At 38.0% G+C, this 24,471-nt stretch overlaps 1 protein-coding gene across 3 annotated transcripts in view; it reads right to left on the reverse strand.

Moving 5' to 3' along the window:
• LOC126470375 (uncharacterized) overlaps positions 1–24,471 on the reverse strand; it is a 145,098-nt gene that overhangs the window by 19,481 nt on the left and 101,146 nt on the right. For all 3 annotated transcript variants that reach the window (XM_050098199.1, XM_050098200.1, XM_050098201.1), the window contains 3 exons: positions 20,497–20,643; positions 20,151–20,403; positions 14,054–14,256 (listed from right to left, as the gene is read on the reverse strand). In XM_050098199.1, coding sequence (XP_049954156.1) covers positions 14,054–14,256; positions 20,151–20,403; positions 20,497–20,643 — 603 coding nt within the window. The remainder of the gene's footprint in view (positions 1–14,053; positions 14,257–20,150; positions 20,404–20,496; positions 20,644–24,471) is intronic.

The following is a 24,471-nucleotide window of genomic DNA, read 5'->3' on the forward strand; positions in this document are numbered from 1 at the left end:
TCCTTGCTATATTTTGTAGCTGTTTGTAACACACAATTGCACGTCCAGGTTGATTTAGTTTGTTTCTGGATACTAATCTGGAACCGTTGTATTGCTTCGTGGACTTTGCTACATCCTGAACTTGTTAGTGCGTCATTCACTTCGTGAACTCAGTCTATTGCAGACTTATAGGGCAACGTGTTCTTTTCCCCATGGTTCAGTGTACCCACTGGAGCAAGAGAGGATAAACAGTTCCTAGCTAGTTTCTAGCTATGCCAGGCAGGATAGAAAATGTACAAATAATTGTTAGGATCCAGAAAGAATGTTCACTCTGCAGGGGATTGTGTGCTGATTTGAAACTTCTTGGCAGATTAAAACTGTGTGCAGGACCAGGACTCAAACCTCGGACCTTTACATTTCAAATGCAAGTGCTCTACCAGCAGCTATCTAAGCATACCTCATGACCTGCCATCATAGCTCCACTTCCACCAGTACTTCGTATCCTACTTTCCAAAAATTACAGAAATTATCCTACTTACCTTGCAGGATTAGAATTTCTGGACGAAAGGAAATTTTTCACTCTGTGCAGGACTGTGAACTGATATGAAACTTCCCAGTAGATTAAAACCATGTGTTGGAATGGGACTTAAACCTGGAAATTTTACCTTTTGCGTGCAAGTGCTCTACTGACTGAGCCATTCAAGTACGGCTCACAACCCACCCTCACAGCTCTATTTCTACCATTACTTCTCCTACCTGCTGACCTTACAGTTCTACTGCATAGTTTACATCACTACCAATCCTAGAGGAAAGGATATTGTGGAGATATGGCTTAGCCATAGCCTGAAGTTTAGAAGGTAGAAGATGAGGTACTGGTGGAAGTAGAGCTGTGAGGATGGGTCATGAGTTGTGCTTGAGTAGCTCAGCTGGTAGAACACTTTTCCACAAAAGGCAAAGGTCCAGGTTCAAGTTCCAGTGCGGCACATTGTTTTAATCTACTAGGAAGTTTCAAATCACACACAGTCCACTGCAGAGTGAAAACTCATTGTGAAAAAAAAAAATAAAAAAAAACCTCAGGCTGTGGCTTAGCAATATGCCCACAATATCCTTTCTTCCAATATATTTTCAGGAGGTGGTGACCCACAGCTCATAAGTAACATATATTCATTCATAGCTTTATCACCAATTGCTTAGGTTACATAAAAGAGTGGACTGCCCTGCATAGTTTATATATACTGATGATGTAATTTATATTACAATGTGGGGACAGTGACTAATTCATGGTTTTATTATCAGACACCAATGATTTAAGAACCTGATGATGGTCTATAGACTGAAACTGGTTGTTAAATAAATAATTTTAGCAGCAGCTTAAGAGGGAAACTATGACATTTTTCAAACACTAACAAGGTATGGTGCACCACCTTCTGAAAATACACTGGAAGAAAGCATATTGTGGAGACATGGATTACCTAAAGCCTTAGAGATATTTTCCAGACTGAATTTCCACTCTGCAGATGAGTGTGCATGATTGAAACTTATTGGTAGACTAAAACTATGTGCCAGACTGGGACATGCACCTGGACCTTTGCCTTTTGTAGGCAAGTGCTTTACTGACTGAGCTAACTTAGCACGACTCACAACCCTTTTTCACAGCTCTTCTTCCACCATACCTCATATTCTACCTTATAAACTTCACGCTATGGCTAAGCCAAGTCTCTGTAGTATCCTTGCTTCCATGTGTCTGCAATATCCTTTCTTGTAGAAATGCTAGTTCCGCAAGGTATGCAGGACTTCTGTGAAGTTTGGAAATAAGGATAAGGTACTGAGATGGCAGGTCATGAGACATGCTTGGATTCTTCAGTTGATAGAGTACTTGGTTGTGAAAGGCAAAGGTCCCAGGTTTGAGTGCCAGTCTGTTAAACAGTTTTAATTTGCCAGGACATTTCCATTTTAAGATGCTTGTCCTATGCTCATTGCAGACAGAAAAAACTTTTGCTGCCTACCTCACTAGCAGTCTATATGCATAACTTGGCTACGTGAAGCGGGTGCAACCAGATTTTACGTCGGCATTCATGACTGTTGGCTTCTAACTAAGATAAATTGAGATACATTAACTGTTTGGGGGAAAGTTGATTCAGTGTTGTACAAGGGTTAGAACTTAAATAGTGGCAACTATTTATTCGCAACCGATACAAAAGAGTTACATGTTCGCACCTGTTACTGTCCTTCAAAGTAGTCACCAGCATTGTGTAGAACCCATTGTGAGTGATGTGGAAGGCATAGTATACCGTTAGCAGAGCTTGTTCTGTTGATCATGCGAATGGAGTGGTCTACTGCCTGTCAAATCTCTGGAACAGTTCTGAAGCGAATGCCATGAAGTGGTTCCTTCATCTTCGGAATCAAATCAAAGTCACAACGACTTAAGTCCAGGGAGTATGGTGCATGGTACAGTATTTCTGAGTCCCATCGACGAAACAGAGCAGCCACAGCTTGCGCTGTATGCACCCGTGCATTGTTGTGGAAACTGATGGAGGGGGGGGGGGGGGGGGGGGTTGCGCAGAAAGTGTCGCCGCTTCTTTCGCAAAGCTGGTAGCAGGTGATGTTCCAATGTTCCAAAAACGAACAGTAATACTGTGCACTGATGGTCTGCCATGGAGGAATGTAATGTGTTAAGATTACACCATCACAGTTGTACATGAGAATCACCATAACTTTAGACCACTCCATTCACACCATCAACAGAACAGGCTTGGTAACGGTATACTACGCCTTCCACATTGCTGGCAATGGGTTCTACACAATGCTGGTCACTACACTGAAGGATAGTAACAGGTGAAAACATGTACCTCTTTTGTATCGGTTGTGAATAAATAGTTGCCATTATTTAAGTTCCAACCCTCAAAACAGGCCTATTTTGTTCCACGTTGAATATTAGTTACTGGTAAGTTAGATGTTTTCCAATAAAGGAAATGGGCTTCTGTGACAGTTTACTTACATGGAGGTGGGAAAAGGTAGTGTAGAAGAGTTCTGTAAATCTTACTGCAGCTTATTTGATTTACTAGAGTGGTTTGAAAAGTTTTCAGAATGAAATAGAAAAAGAGTACTTAAATCACTGAAACTTTTTTTATTTTTCTATGTAGTCTCCTTGTAGATTAATGCACTTGGTCCATCAAAGTTTCAGTGCCTTGATCTTATCTCAAAAATGAGTTTCCTCAGGACCTGCAAAATAGTTGTCAACTCCGGCTATCAATTCTTCAGTTGAAGTGAATCTTCATCCACCAAGAGAAATTTTCAATTTTGGGAAGAGATCGAAGTGTGTTGGAGCGATATCAGGTGAATAAGGTGGGTATGGCAACAATTCATACCTTAGTTCATGTAATTTTGCCTTAGCAATGGCTCATGTGTGTGGATGTGCATTGTCTTGATGGAAGATGACTTTCTTCCTTACTAAATCTGGCCTTTTTTCACATATCTTTTATTGCAATTTGTCCAAGAGGTTAGCATAGTATTCTCCAGTAATTGTTTGCCCAGTGTGGAGATAATCTACAAACAGAATCCCTTTCCCATTCCAGAAAACTGATGCCATGACCTTTCCCACCGAAGGAATTGTCTTTACTTTCTTTGGTGGTGGAGAATCAGCATGTTTACACTGCTTTGACTGTTGTTTTGTCTCTGGGTTATAGTAGTGCTCCAAAGTTTCATCTGTAGTCACAAACCAGTGCAAAAAATCTTGTTCGTTTCTCTCATGGGTTTTTGATCCAGCGTCAAGAGCTGCGGCACCCATCTTGCGGATAATTTTTTCATTTCTAATTCTTCAGTTAAAATGTGATATACCCTTTCAGATGACATCTGGCAAGCATGAGTAATTACATGCGCTTTCAATCGGTGATCCTCTATGACCATTTTGTGCACTTTTGCAATGATTACTGGAGTAGTGAGACACCTTAGCTGACCACTGTGCAGATCATCATCTAAGATCTCCTGACCAAATTTAAATACATTTGTCCACTTGGCAACAGTTGAATATGAAGGAGCAAAGTCCCCAATGTGTTCTGGAAGTTTGTTTTCATACCTTTCTTTATGAAGTACTTAATCACTGGTCGAATCCTGACTTTTTCCATCTTTGCAAATCATTACGTGGGAACAACAACAGAGTCACATCACCACCACAGCTATCTTCCAAGAGCACTGACATGGCATGTGTTTACAGGCAACAGTCCAATGAATATCACGTGAACAACTCATTGCGCTAGTGCTGACCTCTCGTGGTGATTTTGAGAATTTTTCAATCTACCCTTGTAACTGTCCTAAACAATACAATTTGTAGAGAAACACTACAGCTTCTGGCAGCAGCAGCATTATGTTTTAACTCCAAGATTAATAACAGTAAACTCCAGGTCTGTGGTTGTAACAACATCACATCCTATGTCATAGCAAATCGGTGTTTGTGTTTTGCAGTTACTATAAATTAGCTCTGTTTTTTAATAAGAAATTATATTCCAGAATGAGATTCTCACTCTGCAGCAGAGTGTGCACTGATATGAAACTTCCTGGCAGATTAAAACTGTGTGCCCGACCGAGACTCGAACTCGGGAGCTTTGCCTTTCGCCCGTGAAAGGCAAAGGTCTCGAGTTCGAGTCTTGGTCGGGCACACAGTTTTAATCTGCCAGGAAGTTTCAAGAAATTATATTGTCTGCATTTATCATAAATTAATGCTACTGTCAAATTTTTTCAGTGACCTTAACCTTAAAAGAGTTTCAGAGAAACAGTGAAACCCGTACAAAGTTTTCTGTTGTCATAACAGACATGTCATGTTTGGCTGTAGATCACTTTCTTTCCAATAGGCTACTGGTAATGCATGTACAATACCAGACTCAGATATTAAAAAGAGTGTCAGCAAGCTTAGTATACACTTATTTGTTTATTATTCTGTAAAATACTGCATCAGGCACAAGGTATTTGTTTATTGTTCTGTAAAATATTGCACCTGGCATAAAGCAGCCCCACTGTGCTTGCCGTTCTTCAAGAGGGAGAGTAGGTTACTACTCGCATGCAGCTGGAAATCATTTTGACTACTGTCAAGTGATTAAAGAGTGGCATGTCAATGGTTCAATGGTATGTTTAGATGTAGTGTATAGTGTAGACAGATTAGGAAGAACTCAGGATGTTCTAACCATCATTTAGGTGTATTGTATAGAGTTGACAGATCAGGGAGAACTCAAGATGTTGCAACCATCCAACCAACCAACAAGTTTGAAGGTGCTGTCTCCCACTGGAACCAAAACTGAACCAGTGAGACTCCCTTCACCTGGTGGGAAACCTGCTGCGTCCTGTGTCAACAGGCAGCAAAAGCAAAGGGGTAGGGGTCAAGTAGTCAACAACAGCTCAAATGCATGGCAAATAATTGCACTACTTATGGAAATGGCACCAAAGGATGGGAAGGAACATCAGGTGCACATAGTGTGTATACCTGGACGCCTCATTCAGCATGTTGAAGAGGCTATTCTGGGAGCCACTGAAAGAACAGTGTGCAATCAACTGCAGACTGTGTGCACATTAGAACAAATGATACTTGTCATCTGGGCTCTGAGGTAATACTCGGATTATTCTGCTGACTAGCAGAGAAGGTTGAGAATACCAGCCTTGCTAACAGAGTTTTAACAAAGTTCATAATCTGTACCATTCTCCCCAGAAGAGACTTTTTTTTTTTTTTAGACAACTGTCCATCCAATCTAGATAATGACAGCTGTAGGAAGCCCAGAAGTATAAGCATAAGATCCAGAGAAATGCCATCACACAGGTGAAAGTATTAAAATCCTAGTAGTTAACCACCAAAGCATTTGCAACAAAGTACCAGAGTTTGAAGTACTCCTAGAAAGCACTAAGCTTACATAATATTAGACACAGAAGATTTTTAAAACTAGAAGTTGACAGCAGTGAGATCTTTGGAGAAAATTTAAGTATATATTGCAAGGATGGGGACATGGGAATTGGAAGTGGTATATTTGTCCCAGTGGGCACGAAAATAAAAATCACTGAGACTGAAATTGAAGCTGCATGTGAGATTGTTTGGTCGAGGCTCAGTATCAAGGCTGGGTATAATATTAATTTAATGGGATCCTTCTATCGACCACTAGTCATCTCCTGATGTAACCAAAAACTTGCTTCCTTAATCATACAATAATCATTAGAGGAGACTTAAATCATCCAACTATCAGTTGGGATAATTATAATATTATTGTTAGTGGTGGGCATGAGAAAATATCCTGTAAAACATTACTAAATGGCTTCTCTGAAAACTACCTAGAACAGACAGTTTGCAAGCCCACTCATGGTAAAAATATACTACATCTAAGGGGAACAGAGAGACCTGACTTCTTTGAGGAAGTCCACATCAAAACTGGTATCAGTTATCATGATGTAGTTATAGCAACAATGAATACCAAAGTACAACTGGCAACTAAAATAAGTAGACAAATTTACATGTTCAGTGAACTAGACAAGTGTCATATCTCAATGAAGAACCTGAAACTTTTAGCACTGAGTAGGTGCATGTGGAGGAGCTATGGCTCAAACTTAAAAAAATGGTCACTATGCATTGGATAGACATGTACCATTGAATGATTCATGACAGGAGACATCCTCTGTAGCATACAGTCACTGTAAAGAAACTTCTAAAGAAAGAGACTGCTGCGTAGTGGATATAAAACAAAGCAGAGGGCTATAGGCAGAGAGGTGTTGAATGAAATGCATTTGGCTCTCAAGAAAACAATGTGTGAAGCCTTCAGTGACTACCTTATCAGAATATTGTCAAAAGATCTTTCACAAAACCCAGAAAAATTCTGGTTATATGTAAAGGCTGTTAGTAGCATCAAAGTTAGCGTCCAGTCACTCTTGGACAAGACAGGAACTGAAACTGAGAGTAGTCAAACGAAAGCAGAAATGCTGAACTCTGTTTTCAAATTTTCCTTTACCAAGGAAAACAAAGGACTATTCCTTCAATTTAATCCTGTTACCACAGAAAAGAAGAGTGAAATAGATATTGTGTTGGTGACAGTGAGAAACGGATGACATTGTTAAAACTGCACAAAGCCCCAGGGCCAGATGGAATCCCCATCAAATTCTACACCCACTTTGCAGCTGAGTTAGCCCCTCTGTTAAGTACTCTCTACATGAAGGGTAGCAGAAGTGACCCACAAAACGAATGTCCACAATATCATTGTCATCCATTTGGTGTAGAATCTTAGAACATATTCCAAACTTAAACCTAATGAGGTGATTCGAACAGAACAACCTCTTCCATGCCAACCAGCATGGATTATGAAAACATATAACAAGTGGAACAAAACTTGCACTTTTTTCACATAACATCCTCAAAACCAAGGCTCAAAGTAGTCAGGTAAATGCAGTATTTCTCAATATCTGAAAAGTATTTGACTCAGTACCACACCTATGCTTATCATCAAAAGTATCATTGTATGCGGTATCAGGCAAAATCTGTGAATGGATTGACAATTTTTGGTAGGGAGGAAGCAGCACTTTATCTTGGATGGAGAGTCATCGACAGATGTAAAAGTAACTTTGAGTGTTGTATATTAATTACCTTGCAGATGATATTAACAGTAACATCAGACTTTTTGGAGATGATGCTGTTATCTATCATGAACTGCAGTCTGAAGGAATATTCAGTCAGACCTTAATAAGATATCTAGGTAATGCAAAGATTGGAAACTTGCTTTAATGTTCAGAAATGAATAAACATAGCATCCTACGAACACATCAGTGAGTCACAGCTCGAATTGGTAAATCTATAAAAACACCTGTGTGGAACACTTAGTAGGGATATGAAATGGAATGATCATATGGATTCAGTCATGGGTAAAGCTGGTAGCAGACTTTGGTTTATGGTGGAACACTAGGGAAATTCAGTCAGTCTACAAAGGAGATCACTTAAAATCGCTCCTGTAAGCATCACAGTGTAGTGTATCCACCATATTTGGTCAAAAAGTATGCCAGAATGAAAGTGAGTTGCAACAGAGCCAGCTGCAGGCAGGCAAGAGTGTTATGTGTTGTGAAGCAAAACGCGGCTGACAGGCATTGCGAAGCAGAGCCAGCTGGGCCCGGTATAGCAGCAGCCTACGCTGCAAGCCTTTCCTCACTTTCTACCGCAGAAGTGTTTAGAGTATGTGCCTTAAGCCCTAAATGAACGTCATAGTCTGGAGCATATAAGTGCTCAGCCATTTGTGTACTAAGATATTCTCATCTGAGTATCACAGCCTACACCATGAGCCTGTGACATCCACAGCAACATCCTGGAATGCAGTATGGGGTCCGCTGTACAATCAATGGTCAGGGCACCCTACCCTCAGTCATGAGAGTGCCGCTGCCAGAGCAGAGAGCCGCCCATTTGCTGGAAGCTGGCTTCTCCACAGTATTGTCAGATGTGCTGCCATACTGTCATCACAGCTGCAGCTGGAGGCATCACTGACAGTGGCATTCCAGTGATGTCATGCTCACCCCACTTTTGCACTGTCACGAATGCCAGGCATCTATTGTTTTGCATGCTGCATCAGGTACAGAATCAGTTCCAGTAAAATGTTATACATGTAACTGTTAGGGGCAGACAGCTAGGCAATGCCTGGAGTTGGGATGGCTCAATATTAGATGTAAGAATTAAGTTAATGTATTTTGTTTTCTTGACTTGTGAGTGTTAGATCTCAAGTCTTCAACAGTACTAGAATTGCGATCATCACAATTGGGTGCAGCTTTGTCAGTTACAAGTTTAACTGCTCCTCTTTCTGGTAAGGTAACTGAGAATGTGAAGCCTTTGTGTGAGACCTTGGAAATCTACCAGAGATGGAAAGTTGGTATGACAAGGAATTATTGAGTGTTGCAAAGTTGAGATTATTAGTGGAAGCTAAGACTTGTGCAGGGCATACAGAAGCTCTCACAGGAGTCACAACATTCGAAGAATTTACAGAAGGGTTAATTCAGAGATGTATGAAATGAAATAGTGGCAGACACTATAAGGAACGCTTAGGGGTAATAACTAAGAGAAACTGTGGAACAATCTGCAGAAAGGATAAGAAAATTAATGGATGTGCCTATGAATTAGGACAAGATGCTGCAGTCAAAGAAATTATTTTGCAAGAAGCTAAGCAGAAGGTGCTGGAGTGTGGTTAGCTATAGGGTGTGAGAAGATCAATTCGTTAACTGGAATGCAGAGTAAATAGTCTGAGTTTGTAATTAGTATAAAATGTTTTAGGTGTGAATGAACAGGGCATGTAAGGATCAATGTCCCCAGTCTCAGGGTGATGTGACTAAGTAAGAGGAAGTAATAGTTTTAGAAGTAGATGACAAGGGAAGAATAAGGTGTTAAATGCCATTGGGAAACCCAGGTCCACCTACGGCCATTCCCAGTAAGACTGGGTGCTACAAAATCGTACGCAGAGGTGGATTGTGCATCAAGAGAAATAGTAGGAAAAATGATTGCCGGATATTACTGGCCACTGGGGTGCATGTGTCGGTCACCAGTAGTGATCTGATGAAATATAAGCAATTGTACCCACCACAGTACATTTAGTGTGGGGTGGGGGATAAAGATGTCACACCATTAGAATCGGTGACCACAGACTTTTGCTGGGATACGGTTCAATTTAAACAATGTGTAGAGATTGTGCTACATGTGAGTGAGGGCTACAACATGATTTTAGGACTAGATTTCTTATATCAGCATTGCACCATAATCGATCTTTGGGCAACATAGGCTAGAACTTGACAGAAAAATGTTTCAGTTAGGTGAAGCCACTGCCAGTGTAGTGATGCTGCGAGGGGAGTCTGTCCTGCAAAACAAACCGATCAGACTAAGACTTTATTCGCATGATTGTATACTTAAGGGTACTGGGAAATCACTTTGGGTCAGAGTTGAGTCTAGCTTACCGGTATGAATTTTGTGTGTGGTGGAACCATTAGAAGAGAAAGACATATAGATCAGGCGGGTCACTTAGTTAAAAGAGGTACTGTACACATACAAGATATAAAGGGTGAAAGGAAGGACAAAGAATTAACAGGTTGTTAATCAATATTATGGATATCCTGGAGGGAGAAGAATGGAACATGAGGGGTGTCAGCCACAGACAATTCTGGATGCCATGCAAACAGCCTTATGAGGAAAAGAGAAGCACCTAGACAGAAGCAATAGGGAACAGTTGGAAAAAATACTTTTGGAATTTAAGGATTTATTTTCTTCGAAAGGTCTATTACCAGCCACGCATATTACACAGCACAGCACACCAATGGGAAATGAATCACCAGTCTATGGCAAACTGTACAGAATACTTAGGACTTGCAGCCAATTTTGGAGGAATTTATCAATCAACAGCAGAAAGATGGAATAATTGAAGAAAGTAATAGTGTATGGGGGGTAGGGATAGTCATTGTGTCAAAAAAAATCAACAAATGGAACACCAAAATATAGGTTTTGTTGTGATTACAGACACCTAAATGCGAAAACCATAATAGATGCCTACCCTTTGCGAAACATCACAGAAACGTTGGATCATTTAGGGCAATGTAAATATTTTTCAACAATGGATTTGAGGAGTGGTTATCACCAGACAGAGGTTGCACTGCAAGATCAACACAAAACAGCATTTTGAGCAGCTTGGGGACACTACCAATTCAGAAGAATGCCAGTCGCATAAAAAAAAGCTATTTCCTCTCAAAAGTAACCCAGATTAGACAAGTTTACAAAAAAGAATCCATGGATTACAGAAGAAGTAAAGGTATCTAGTAAGACACAAATGAAACTGCACCTGTCAGACAGAAATTGCTCTGATGTTGATGCTACAGCTCACTGCAAGTGATACCTCAAAATATTGAAGATCCACACATCAAAGGAAATTCATTACGATAAAAAAAATAGTCACATCAGGTAACAAAGTAGAGACAATGTGGAATACAGTAAAGAAGGAGTCTGGTAGAACCAGCGATGAACAGAAGTAGACTGCATTAAGAGTAAATGATATATTGATAACATATATGTTCAGTGTTGTAAAATATTTTAACAAGCATTTCATTAATGTTACTGGAAGATGAGGTAGTCAGATTCAATAGATGCAGCCACAGAATACCTCCAACCAGCCCTTACAAATAACTTCAGTAATATGAATATGACTCTTACAACATTAGTACAATTAATGACCACCATTACACATTTAAAATCAAAAAATTCTGATGGTTAGAATAAAATATTGTGTTTCATAAATAGAGCAGTAGTGCAACCCCCATATGACCAGATGAGAGGAAACACCGCTGCCAACTAAAAACATGGAGATCCATCCAACTGATGATGCCTTAAAGTGAAAAAAAACGTGAAACGCGTCTGGGAGAATAAAATATAGTGCAGCAAGAAGAAGCGTTTTTTATTTACAAAACAAATATTCCCCGTCAAGATGCTCCAAAACATGATGACTATTTCCACCCTCTTTCCCGCCCAGAACGCCCCAAACCAAGTGACCTCCTCATCATAAATAAGTTGCAGATTTTTTGTCTACTGTCCACTGTTTATGAAGACCATCAATTTTAGTGCTTCAAGCAATATTGTGTTACAAATTTTATTTGCCATCATTTTATAATGATTATCAATAATAAGTCCCACATTAGAACATGAATATCTTTTCAATGTGATTTCACAAAATAGTAGAGCTAACTCCTGTTAGAAAGAAACAAAAGCAATTACTTATTTCACATTTTTTAAAAAGAGGCAAAATTTAATATGCTTTAACTTTAAATTCTGCACAATATTAGGAGAATGTCAGTATGAGTAATTTATCCATTTTCACTTGTTGTGTTGCATACGCTTTCATGGATTTTACACTTTCCTGCATTTTACACTTTCCTGTATTTTACACATTTTTGGGCCAGTCTGCTGAAAAGTTTTAAAAGGGGGTTTTACTGTAACTTAAAAACTGAAAACTAAAAAAATAAAAAAGTTTCTGCATGGGGCTTGACCCCATGACCTTAGCATTTCTGTTCTGTATCCTTTCTGCTGTGTCACCTCCTGCCTGGGAACCATGCCTGGCCCAGATGGAAAATGCTTTTTTTCTAAACACCTGGACATCTGGAGCTCCCATTTACGTTATTTTAATTTTGGGCCAAGGCCTGCATATACCAAAAGTTTGGACAAAACAAGTGATAACAGTTAGGTGCAGTCCCCTTGTCAGACAAACATTACATTGGAAGTTTGCAACAGAGTTGGCAGAAATGTGTTTGCTACTGTTGCTTAGCAATTAACTGATTGGTTCAGTTGATGAATGCTACCAAATGCATTGTGTAGTGTTTAAATGTTCAATTTGTTTTTAAATTATGGTGCTTTCAACTGAGGAACATATTTTTCTTGTTGAACATATTTTTCATCAAGGTGATAAGTACATGGATTTAGTGCAGGAGGCATCTGCTGAAATATTTCCTGAAATAACTGTACCTCATAGTAATAGGGTTCATCAATTTATTGAGAAATTCTGAGGGACACACTCCATGTAAGATTCTGAATGAGATGGAAGATCATCTAAACTAAATGAACAGAAGTTGTTGGATATTTATGATTTCACACAGCACAGCCTAGCAAATCATTATGCAATCTGGCACAAGAAAAAGTTACTGAGCTTGCATCAGTGTTTAGGCAAACACTGAAATTTTTCTCATATAAAGCAACAGCAGTAAAAGAACTGAAAGATACAGATAATGAAAAGTGAATCTATTGACGCAAATGGTTTATATCTTATATTTGGAGGAATACCACTGATATTCTTGATGTCACCTCCCATACAGATGAGGCCTAGTCTACCTCTCTAATCATGTTAACACACAAAACACATGATTATGGTCAATGAAGAATCCTCATGCTATGCTTCAAATGCCATTGCGTGATTAGGAAATTGGAATGTGGGTAACAGTATCCAAATGGTGCATTATCAGACTTCTATATTTTGACGAAACCATAAAAAGTGATCACTGCTATTTAGTGATCCATGACTTTACTGGCCAGCTAAAGGAACGCCAAATCAACTACTCATGGTTTCAACATGTTGGTGCTACTGTGCACATAGCTAACACCACTATGTGTATTCTGGAGGAATTTTTGGGGAACAGACCTTACACCACCACACTTTTTTCTTGTATAGATGACTGTGGACATTATTTTCAATATATGTTGTAAATGTGCAGCAACTTTGCAAATACCCTGTATTATTAATAATACCAAATGTGAGTGTTATGTAAAATCTAACTTCTGCATGAATGTGGTAAATGTAAATAAGTGCAGTAAACTGACTTTCTCTTTGATGATGCACGTCATATTATTCCACATCTGTGAGGATAATTTTATTTGGGACCTTCAGAAAAGGCATTAGCATATTCCCTTTTTGTGGCTACAAATACATATTAGTTACTCTTGTTTTATGAATGTTCTACATCCTTGATAATCACCTCACTATGGGTCTATTGAAAAAATTACATTTAAACTAATCTAGAGGAAAATGGCAACTACATTCCAACCCTTCTGTACTGATGCAACACTTTGCTTTGGTCTTAACATGCTTATGCTGCCTCCATTGGAGAAGATTCAAAACCAGCTCATTAAATGTCCCAATGGGCCAGGTTACATAACAGTGTTAATAAAATTTTCTGCTAATTTGCTGCTCATATTTGATGTTTTCTTACAAAAATTATTATGAAAATAAAAATAAATAAATTAATTAATTTAAAAAATCTTCTGCAGGAGTAAATCTGCAAAAACAGAAGCTGCAGCTATCTTCTATATTTCGATACAACATAAATTATTTCACATTTTGTGATGTGGAGCACCTGAGCCTGAAGATAGCCACATGCTGTGTTATGAAGAAGTTGTCACAACATGTTGTTATACGGTTATTCTAAAATTCATGCATAAATCCTAAAGGGGCATAAGAGTTTTACATAAATTGTGAATACAACAGGTATTACAAAAACAGACAAAAATATACTTCTCAACCAAGAATGCCAATGAAGTATGGTACTTGAGGATCATTACCTGGCTTCTACTATCTGGATGAAATGAGCTAGCATCTGGTTCTGTATCACAAAATCGCTGACCTGCAAATGTATAAGGATAATTGTGGCTTCCAAGACCTCTGCTTCTACCATGCAGCCCATAACAGCAGAAAAAGATCACACTAATAATGATCATGACAGCTGTTGCATATACAACCATTCCACGCAAGAATGGTTGTGATTCTGAAAATTAAACACTAGAATTACTATGTATCTTCTCAATTATCTTACAATAAGCTACTATGTTTCAACACCAAGAAAGAAAAAGATAGTAAAAATAACAAATAATCTTAGATAGTCAGTTAGGGAGCAGATTTCTGGACAGGCTGCAGCCTAGGGAATGTTGGATAACCATATACACTAGAACACACAAAGAAAGAATAAACACATCATACAATTTTCAAGTTTCATATATCATTCTACAGCAACAGAAGATTTAAATGACTGACTGAAGTTGTTGTTTAAATGTTTTAAGAGGACTATTTCATTAAAGAAATTTCTTTTTAACTGTAATGAAACCCCACTCTTTCAGTCATTGTGGTTCATGTGCCAGACATGGAATAAGAAAAACTGGCAAAACAATTTCACAAACTGACAGTAACTGTTCTGAATGTGGAAGGAGAACTGATTCTAGTTTGTTTCACTGATACCTTTTTTTTCCTAACTGTTAATATTCTGCAGTCCATTCCATGAAAATGAATTTCTGCATAGTAGAAAAAGCCTTAAGATTTAGATGACATCTGCAGAGAAATCTTTCAAAATATACAAAACATAAGAAATAATTCAATCTACTTGAAAGCATGTATAGCATGTAAATCTTTGATACTTGGTGAAGGACCTTGGCATGGACAGTGGTAGGACACTGGCAATTTTTTATTCACCTCAGGGACTTTAGAAATGCAAAAACTAATCAGACTGATGTATGAACTCCACAGACTGACCCAGTCTGCTCTCTCACAGTGTGCTGTGTGCCGTTGTGTTTGCTACTGGTTATCATGATTTCTCTCTGGCAACTTTTACAATATTCTTCTCAGGTTGTGTCAGGATACTTATGATCAAGCACTGTGTTTTCCTTTAATGTTGTGTAATTAACTGTGGCAACCTATAACTATTCTAAGTAATTTTTCATTGTTTATTTGAGTCTTGAATTATGAAAAAGAATCTGTATCAAATCTGACTGTCCTTCAGCTGTTTCATATCATAAACTGAGGAATCAAAACCTGCTTAATAGAGCACTAGTCCACCAATGGAAGACAACACAGCAGTGATCTGCGTAGCATGTATTCAACAAGTCCTTGACAGGTTTCTAGCAACACTTGGCACCAGATGTCTACCCATAGGCCACTTCACTTAAAATTATGGGCTGCTAATCTGTGGACACAAAACTGGAATCCAATAGCATCATGAATGCATCCCATTGGGTTTCAATCAGGCAAATTTGGTGGTGATGACATCAGTGTGAGTTCACTGTCATACTCCACAAACCACTGTAGCATGATTCTTGCCCTGTGACATGAACAGTTATCCAGAAGATGCCATCATGACAGGGCAAAACATCAGGCCTGAAGGGATGTGGTTGGTTTGCAGTAATGTTCACACTGTCCACAATTGTCATGGTGCCATCGACTGCTATTGCAGGTCCCATGGAAGTCCCTGTGAACGTCCCTCATACTTACTGCTCCCACCAGGCTGAGTCCAAAGCATGGTGCATGTTTCAAACCTGGATAACAGTATATATGGACAGGACCAACCAGCTGGTGTAACAATATAAAGGATTCATCTGAACATGCAATATGTTTCCATTTACTCACAGTCCAATCTCAATGATCTCATGCCCACTGAAATCAAAATTCATGATTCCGTTAGGTCTACATGTGAACACGTAGGAGTCATCTACTGGGGGGGGGGGGGGGGGGGGCTCCATATTCAACAATGTGTACTGAACGACATGCTCCAAAACAATTGTGCCTGCATCAGCAATGTACTCTGTCATCATATCTGCCATAGATCACCAACTATCCTGATTTGCAGAGCAGGCAAGCCTCTGCCTCCACATTATGAGATACGGGATGGCTTTCGAACACCTTGTCACTTCACCGTCATATTAACCAGTTTCCACAGATGTCCACAACAGTACTATGAGAACAGCTGATCAGATTCACCATTTACAAGATGCTCATACACAGATGCTAGGCCATAACAACTTGCTATTTGTCAAAGTCACTTATTTCAATGAACCTTCCCATTTTCAGCCTGCATTGTCAATAGAATATTTCCTTATTGATCACTGCTCCAATTTATACAATTTTCTTATCAGAACACATGCCTGCAATGGCACCAGGTACCATTGAATATCACAATAAGATCGTTGTTCTCCGACAATGTTACACAATATTATATGTGTACATTATGTCTGAGATTAGCATCTCTGATCATAGAATTAAAACAATTTGGAATACTGTTAAAAGGGGAACAGGGCAAGGCACAGGAAGACTGTATTTCTATTAGACCCAATGAAAAGATTGTTAACAAAAAGCCAGAGTACAAATATTTTTAGTAATCATTTTTAAGTGTTATAGAGAAAATAGGAGCCAGATGTCCATTAGAAAATGCAAGGCTGTATATGGAACAGGCAATGCCTATGCAGTTTGATAAAATTGTAATTCAGCCAACCTCTCTTACTGAAATTATGAAAATAATAAATCCACTCAAAAGTAAAAGTGCACATGGAATTGATGGCATTTCCAACAGAGTACTATAAGCTTGTTCCCAATAGATAAGTAGGATTCTCAGCCACATATGTAACAGCTCACTGAAACAGGGCATTTTTCCAGATAGACTGAAATATGCTATTGTTAAATAATTGTATAAAAAGGGAGATATGTCTCATGCTAACAACTACAACCCAATCTCACTTCTGACAGCTTTCTACAAAATTCTTTAAAAAGGGATTTATTCTAGAGTAGCTTCACATATTTGTAAAAATGAAGTACTAACAAAATGTCAATTTGGTTTTCAGAAAGGATTTTCAACAGAAAAAATTCTATATATGATTTCAATGATCAAATATTAAATGCCCTGAATAATGAAACATCACCCATTGGGATTTTTAGTGATGTCTCAAAGGCTTTTGACCGTATGAATCATGAAATTCTTCTAGATAAGCTTAATTATTGTGGTATGAGTGGGACAATGCACAAATGGTTTAATTCATATTTAACTGGAAGAATACAGAAGGTTGAAATTAACAGTACAGATAGTCTGCAAAAATTAGCAGAGGAGTGAGGAGGTATCAAGAATGGTGCCCACAGGGTTCAGTCTTGGATCCCTTATTGTTCTTAATATATATCAATAACTTGCCACTCTATATTCATAAAGATGCAAAGCTAGTTTTTTTTATGGTGATACAAGTAGAGTAATGACACACAGCAAACAGGAATTACGCGAGGAAATTATAAATAACGGCTTTCAGAAAATTATTCAGTCCCTGCAAATGGATTCTCACTAAATTTTGAAAATATAGTATATACAGTTCTGTAAAGCAAGTGGCATAACACCACTGTAAATATAAGTTTGAACAGAAGTCTGCTGCTAAAGCAGAATATTCAAAATTTCTGGGTGTGTGCACTGACGAGAAATTGAACTGGAAGAAACACACTGATGATCTGCTGAAACGTTTGAGTTCAGCTGATTATGCTATTAGGGTTACTGCAAATTTCTGTGACAAACATATCAGTAAATTAGCCTACTATGCCTGTTTTCATTCACTGCTTTCATATGGCATCATATTTTGGGGTAATTCATCAGTAAGAGAAAAAGTATTCATTGTTAGAAAAGCTGGAGCCCACCCAAGATCACTTTCCAGACATTTATTTAAGGAACTAGGGATATTCACAGTACCTTCAAATACATATATTCACATATGAAATTTGCTGTTAATAAGCCATCCCAATTAAAAAATAATAGCAATGAGCATAGCTACAACACTAGAAGAGATGATGATCTTCACTACTCTGGGTTAAATCTTTTACACAGAAATGGGTGAATTAAGCTGCTACAAAAGTCTTTGGTCATTTATCAAATAGTATTAAATGTCTGGCAGATCACCAACCACCATTCAAAAACAAACTAAAAATAATTCTGAATGACAACTACTTCTACTTAATACATGAATTTTTACATATTAAGTAGTAACTGAAAAGAGAATAAGATTTAATTATAACATGTAAAGAAACCTTATGTTAAAACTGACATGTTCCACATCATTACAAAATGTTGTACTCATGATCTATGGAACAAGAATCAATGTAATGCAATGTAACCATACACTTATTTCCACATGTGTAATAGCTCTCTGAAGCAGGGTATTTTCCCAGATAGACTGAAGTGTGCCATTGTTAAACCACTGCATAAAAATGGGGATACGTCTGATGTCAACAACTACCGCCCAATCGCTCTCTGAAGCAGGGTATTTTCCCAGATAGACTGAAGTGTGCCATTGTTAAACCACTGCATAGAAAAAGGGATACGTCTGATGTCAACAACTACCGCCCAATCTCTGTTCTGACTGCAGGGTCCTCTTGCCACAGCAGGAACCCCATGTTATTTGAGTGTACGCTATCTGTAGCGAAGTGAAATAGATTCATCTCATCTCAGTGGCTGAAAGGAAGTAGAGCACAGCCAAGTAGTTGATTTTACAAGCCACAGTTTATTGTCCATCACTTCCAGGCTCTATTCTTCACATCAAAACATGGTGCTGAAATTTAACATTATGGACCTAGCATGTCAAGAGGACAGCACATGTAACCCTGAAAGTTTGAGTACAAAGTGCCCGTCTGCTAATCCATTTTCCTGAATTACCATATTAGCTGGTACCCAGTAGAATGACTGCTCCTTTTCCCATCATCCCATCATTGTAGGTGGGGAAGGTAGTCCTAGATGTTCTGAGGATGTCTGCCTGTTGGGGACATGCTCTGTATAAATTTATGAGCACTCAGGGAGTTATAGCAGATAAGGATTTGCCTAGAGCATGGACAAAGCACAGTGGCAATCTATGTGGAAATCTGCTCCCATAGCAGCAACCAATGAGGGTGTTTTGTTGCCACATCAGCAGAGACCAGTGTCAAGCACTGGCGGCAGCATGATCGAGAGCCTTGGACTGTATCCCTATGACATGGTCACCACACCACTGCACTAGGTCCGCACCTGGAGCTGGCTGGATAGATGCTGGTGATGGTGTAGGGGATATAAAGGTGGGGCCCAGCAAAAGACAATCAGTTGTCAGGACTGCCTGAAAATGCCAAGAAATTGGCTTGCAAAATATCGTGCCTTCTGGACAATGCAGCACTGCTGAATACCCAAGAAATATTCAAAATCTTCCTATACCAGGAAAACGTAAAATCACACATTTTATATTCTTTATAAAAGGTGAAAATGTTATTCTGAAATAGTTCACAGTATGCATGAGATCATAAATACGGAATTTATTCATGACCAAATGCTTTAGCACATACAAAAAAAGTTAATGCTTAGCCTGTTTCTTATTGTATACAACTTCTCAGTGTTCAGAGTATAAATTGTGATGCTAGCTTCTCTTCTTTTTCTCCTGACATTGTGCAAAGTTTTGCTTCACTATTCAACACAGTCTGCAGTAGCATAGTGTTGTTTATTTGTCTTAAAATAAACATGCTTATTATTGTGATCCACAGATTTAGTTTTGTGCTTTATTCCAATCCTCAGTTCAATACAATTGTTTTACTTTTCTAAATGTTTGTAACTGTACGGATCACTGTGTCATTGTTAAATAACTACGTTTCTGACATGTCACTTACAATTTTCTGTTCTGTATGTTTCTTTCCTCCTTGTTTCTAGCAGTGTAACTGTTACTGCACAACAAAATTACAGGATCACTTTTCTGAAACCCCATAATAGTCTCCCATTGTGACAGATAAGTTTGAAATTTGTATTTTTTTAAAGCTGTGGTTGCAGAAAGTACTGCCTTGCAATATGTTCTTTGGCTTTTGAAAATACGTACATGATTTTCAGAGGAATGACATTAAAACATACAGTAAACTTACCAAATATTTGGCTTGAAAAACTTGAAAACATGATCCCAAACTGCTCCAATGGTTGGAATATGATAACTCCTATCATATGGGATATGACATTCACTGGTGTAACTTCATCAGAGGGGTCAATGTGCAAAGCATTCCATCTTTTCTGGCATTCACTGTCACTGCTGGACCCAAATATACTGTGATACCAAGATCGTTCCTGTGGTGTACATGTTAATGTGTCTGATAATATTCTCTCGTTCTTTTCTCTTGCTTTCTGTGGCACAAAAAGGGAAGTCACTCACAAATTCATAATACTACACAACTACCAAAGATTTACCATTTCATTATTAATTTTGCATAAATTTACCATCCGAAGGAATCTATAAGTTCCATAGTAGCTCACAGAAAAAGTCATAAGTAATGTGATACAAATAATTCTTGTTATTCTTCCACCCAGTATGAACAAAAATGACGGTAAGATGGCAAAACTGATTACACCAATTTCCATCCAGACCTGAAAATTCATTTACAAATTTATTTCATAGATTGTATTCTTACAACAGCATTGTAATCTTAAAATTATAATATTAATGTTTTACAGTCTAATAATTTAGATATGAAAGGCTCAAGTCACCGACATGGCAATCACCATAGATAACAAATAAAAAAAAGCGTAGTAATACTAGTATAATATACAATCAAGTAATTCTGTACAAATTTTTTATGCTGTGAATGGTATCAGCATTAGAATTTCCTTCTAAGATGCCTAGAGATGCCTAGGACTGATGCCATGGAAAACCAAATACATTTATGACTTCTTTGGGCTGGGGAATGGAAGTGGATGTTGCATGGTAAAAATTATTTTCACCTAATTTGAAAAGTTCTAAGCAGCATCCAGCTACATTCACATAATTTCATTTCACAAGAGTCATTTAACTGAAGTAGCTTTCCATTTTTACTTACTTCAATTCCAACAATTACTTTCTTATAGCACAAGGAATTGCATTAATTGAGCTTAAAAGCATTCCAGTACTGCTTAAACTAGTCATTAGGCAGTGAAGACTATAGCTTGCAAAACTGAACAAATGCTGAGAAGCAAGAAAAGAGAGAGAGAGAGAAAGAGAAAGAGAGAGAGAGGAATCATGTTATGAGGATGAACTTTATCTGAAAGCTTTGCAATTTACCTTTCCTATCTGCTGACTAATGACTAAGTGCGGCATTAAGGAAAAGAAAAAAAAAATGAAATTATATAATGTAAAATCTTGGTTTCATCTGGTGATTTGGTGCAAAGACATCAACAATACATTTCAAATATATATTCTGAGTAACATCTAAATTTTCAGTTGTTTACAGATCCAGCATGTTCAGTCCACACTTGTCTTAAATTTTAGTTATTTTCCAAATATGATTCTTTACTAGTTCATTTCCCTTTAAATACAAAAAAAGCCTTAACTGATAATTTCCAATGAGGAAGAGCAGTTACCTCTGGTATGTCGATCTGTGTGCCTTGCAGGGGGGGGGGGGGGGGTATTTGTGTAGTTTCAAGGGGTTCTGCTGTGGCTATATCAGTGCCCTTGTTGAAATAATTAAAACAAGTGTGCTTAAATTGCCTCAAATATTTGAAAAGTATAAAATTCAATCTTGCTGAAAGCTATGCTCGCTCTCTCCAAATTTCACTCTCATCCACCCACACATTTTATCACACCATGTAAAATATTACACATTTTAGCCAAATGCTCTAAAAAAATTGTAAAACACAGGTAATACAAGGAGGAGGATAAAATAATACCATGAGTATGTATGGCTAACTGACCACTTGAAAAGAAAAGACACAAATCAACCCACAACCCTTCAAAATTATTAAAATTTCCTCTCTAATGTCATTTTAAGCATGACTTCTTAACTATCTTAGAATTTTTATCACATTCATCTCACTAGCTTCTGAAAAGCAGGGCAGATCCACATGTAAACTAGCCTCTGCTATCTTGTCTAAGTACAGACCATTGTCAACTAAAAGTTAACACACTATGATCTGTACCCCACAAGCATTGTACACTGGAGGGTCCTCTTGTTGGAGCATGAGGTCAAGCATCTTAGGACAATGTCCTGTATAATAGGCAAATGCAGGTAACCACATTTCAACTGTGAGGGAGGAGGCATGACTCTGCTGTATTGCTGACTTTCCAAGCCACAGCTTATTATTTATCACTTCTTGCTGTTCTTCTCTCGAGCTTCACACAATTCTGTGCCTCCTAAGGCAGGATGTAGGGGGTAGCACACTGACCCATCTCATTATAACTACATGGCTCCTTGCTTGCTACATGTACTAATTTGTTTCCATTAATTCCCATGGGTCTTGGAATCCTACAGAATGACATCTGCTTCAACAGCCTTTGTGCAACTTTGCAATCCAAAAGACTGAGTGATCATAAAAATTGGAATGTTTGTTTTTTGGAAAGAATTGTGTTTTCTTGTCTACATCAGTGTTATCCCTTCAAACTAGTCCCTCATTAGATATTATACATTTATGCCACCACTTCTTCAGATCCCTGAAACACTCCTGGAACTTGATGTGTCAGCTATCTTTTAGCTAGAGTAATGCATTTTTAATCTCATCTATGCTTGTAAAACAAAGATCTTTGAGGTTTTATTTATTTTTGGGAACAGAAAAAAGTCACCTGGAGTTATGGCTGGTGACTATGAACACTGGGACATTGTTAAAGTATTGTTGTTGAGCAAAAATTAATGAACCAACAATAAAGTATGAGCAGGTGCATTATTGTGATACAAAAGTCATTAACTGTTTCATCAGAAATCAGAGCATTTATTCAGATTCCTTCATGCAACAGCACTACCAGAAGTAGTCCTTATTGATTGCTCAACATTGCAGTAGGAAATCATAGTGCACTATGCAGTTAAATTTGAAGATCACAGTAAGCACAACCTTAACGTCTGACAGCAATTACTGAGATTTCGTCCCCCCCCCCCCCCCTCTCAGCATCTGAAACACTGCTGACTTCATCTAGTGACTCTTGATCAGCTTAATTCGGTACTACTTTTGTCTGAAATTCAACAATTTCGGAACAAATTTTGCGTAACAGGTTCACCACAAGTGATATTTGACTTTCTTAAAACTCTGTGCACTCTATTTTATTTTAGGAAAAATTTATACAAGTACTATGATCAATTTTTCATTCAAAATAAGTAATCACTGATACTACTAAAACACAAGTGTTACTTTTGACAGCTGACAACAGACTATATATCAAACTAGCTGATCCGGTGAACTCTGTTCCACCTTAAAGCTAATAAATAATCAGATTTTGGATGTTAAGTTCAATTTTTTATTGGAAATACAAATAAAAAATTAAGTATTTTAATGATTCTTTATATTTTTTGGTGCATAGCTTCCACTCTTCAATTAAGTACCTGGTGATGCATGAAATTTTTTGTTTTATTATCAGGCGCAAGAACAAACAATGCAAATGGTCTTCCGACCTGTCAACATGCCACATATAACTGACCATGTGAAACACATGGATATTCCAGATTTAAACCACAAACTTTCAAGGATTGGCTTTGTGATTTGTTAATGGTCATGGTGAATGCAAGATGGATCAGAAATTGAAGTCTTTTAAACTCAAATGGCATATCGGTTGGGATCATTGCGATCCTTGGAATGAGAACCTCTTCACCTTCAAATTTTCCCTTTGAGTATCGTCACGTAAATAACATTGTTCATCAATTTACTTACCACCAAACATGTACCGTTGCACAGTTTTGGTTGGTTTATGTTTCGAAGCATGATTACTATGGAGCCAACTTTTAGGTGTGAATTGTGTGGTGGTAAGCCAGGCACATCCAAGGAGTTTAAAAATTCAATTGGATAGTTGGTGGCTTCATCTTCATTTGTTACACAGTCAATAGATTTGAATGAATGCATTTTACCAATGATCTCATTCTGAATTATGTAGTTTAGGTCATCTACATCTTTATTCTTAGCAGCTAAAATTGCTCGCTCACTCACTCAACCATTCATTACTTTTGTAGTTAGTAATGATGTTTGCGAATACTTTGTTGATAAGTTCATCTTTCGATGAGACAAAGTTGCAGAAATTATGAGGAAATGAAGTAATCTACTCGATTCTTCGACAGTTACTCGACCATTACCAATAGTCAGCAATTGCTCAGAGAAATCTTCAGCAGATGTATCATTATTCAATGCAACTCTCATATTTGTTGTCAGCTGAAGTTTCTTCAGATAGCGCCATAGATTCAATGATTTGAGGCAAGCATTTATTTCATCTGCAGCTGTCGATCTTGGAAATACTGGCAGTGTTTG

This window comes from Schistocerca serialis, chromosome 3 (assembly GCF_023864345.2).
Source record: "Schistocerca serialis cubense isolate TAMUIC-IGC-003099 chromosome 3, iqSchSeri2.2, whole genome shotgun sequence".
In the NCBI taxonomy this organism is placed as follows: domain Eukaryota; kingdom Metazoa; phylum Arthropoda; class Insecta; order Orthoptera; family Acrididae; genus Schistocerca; species Schistocerca serialis.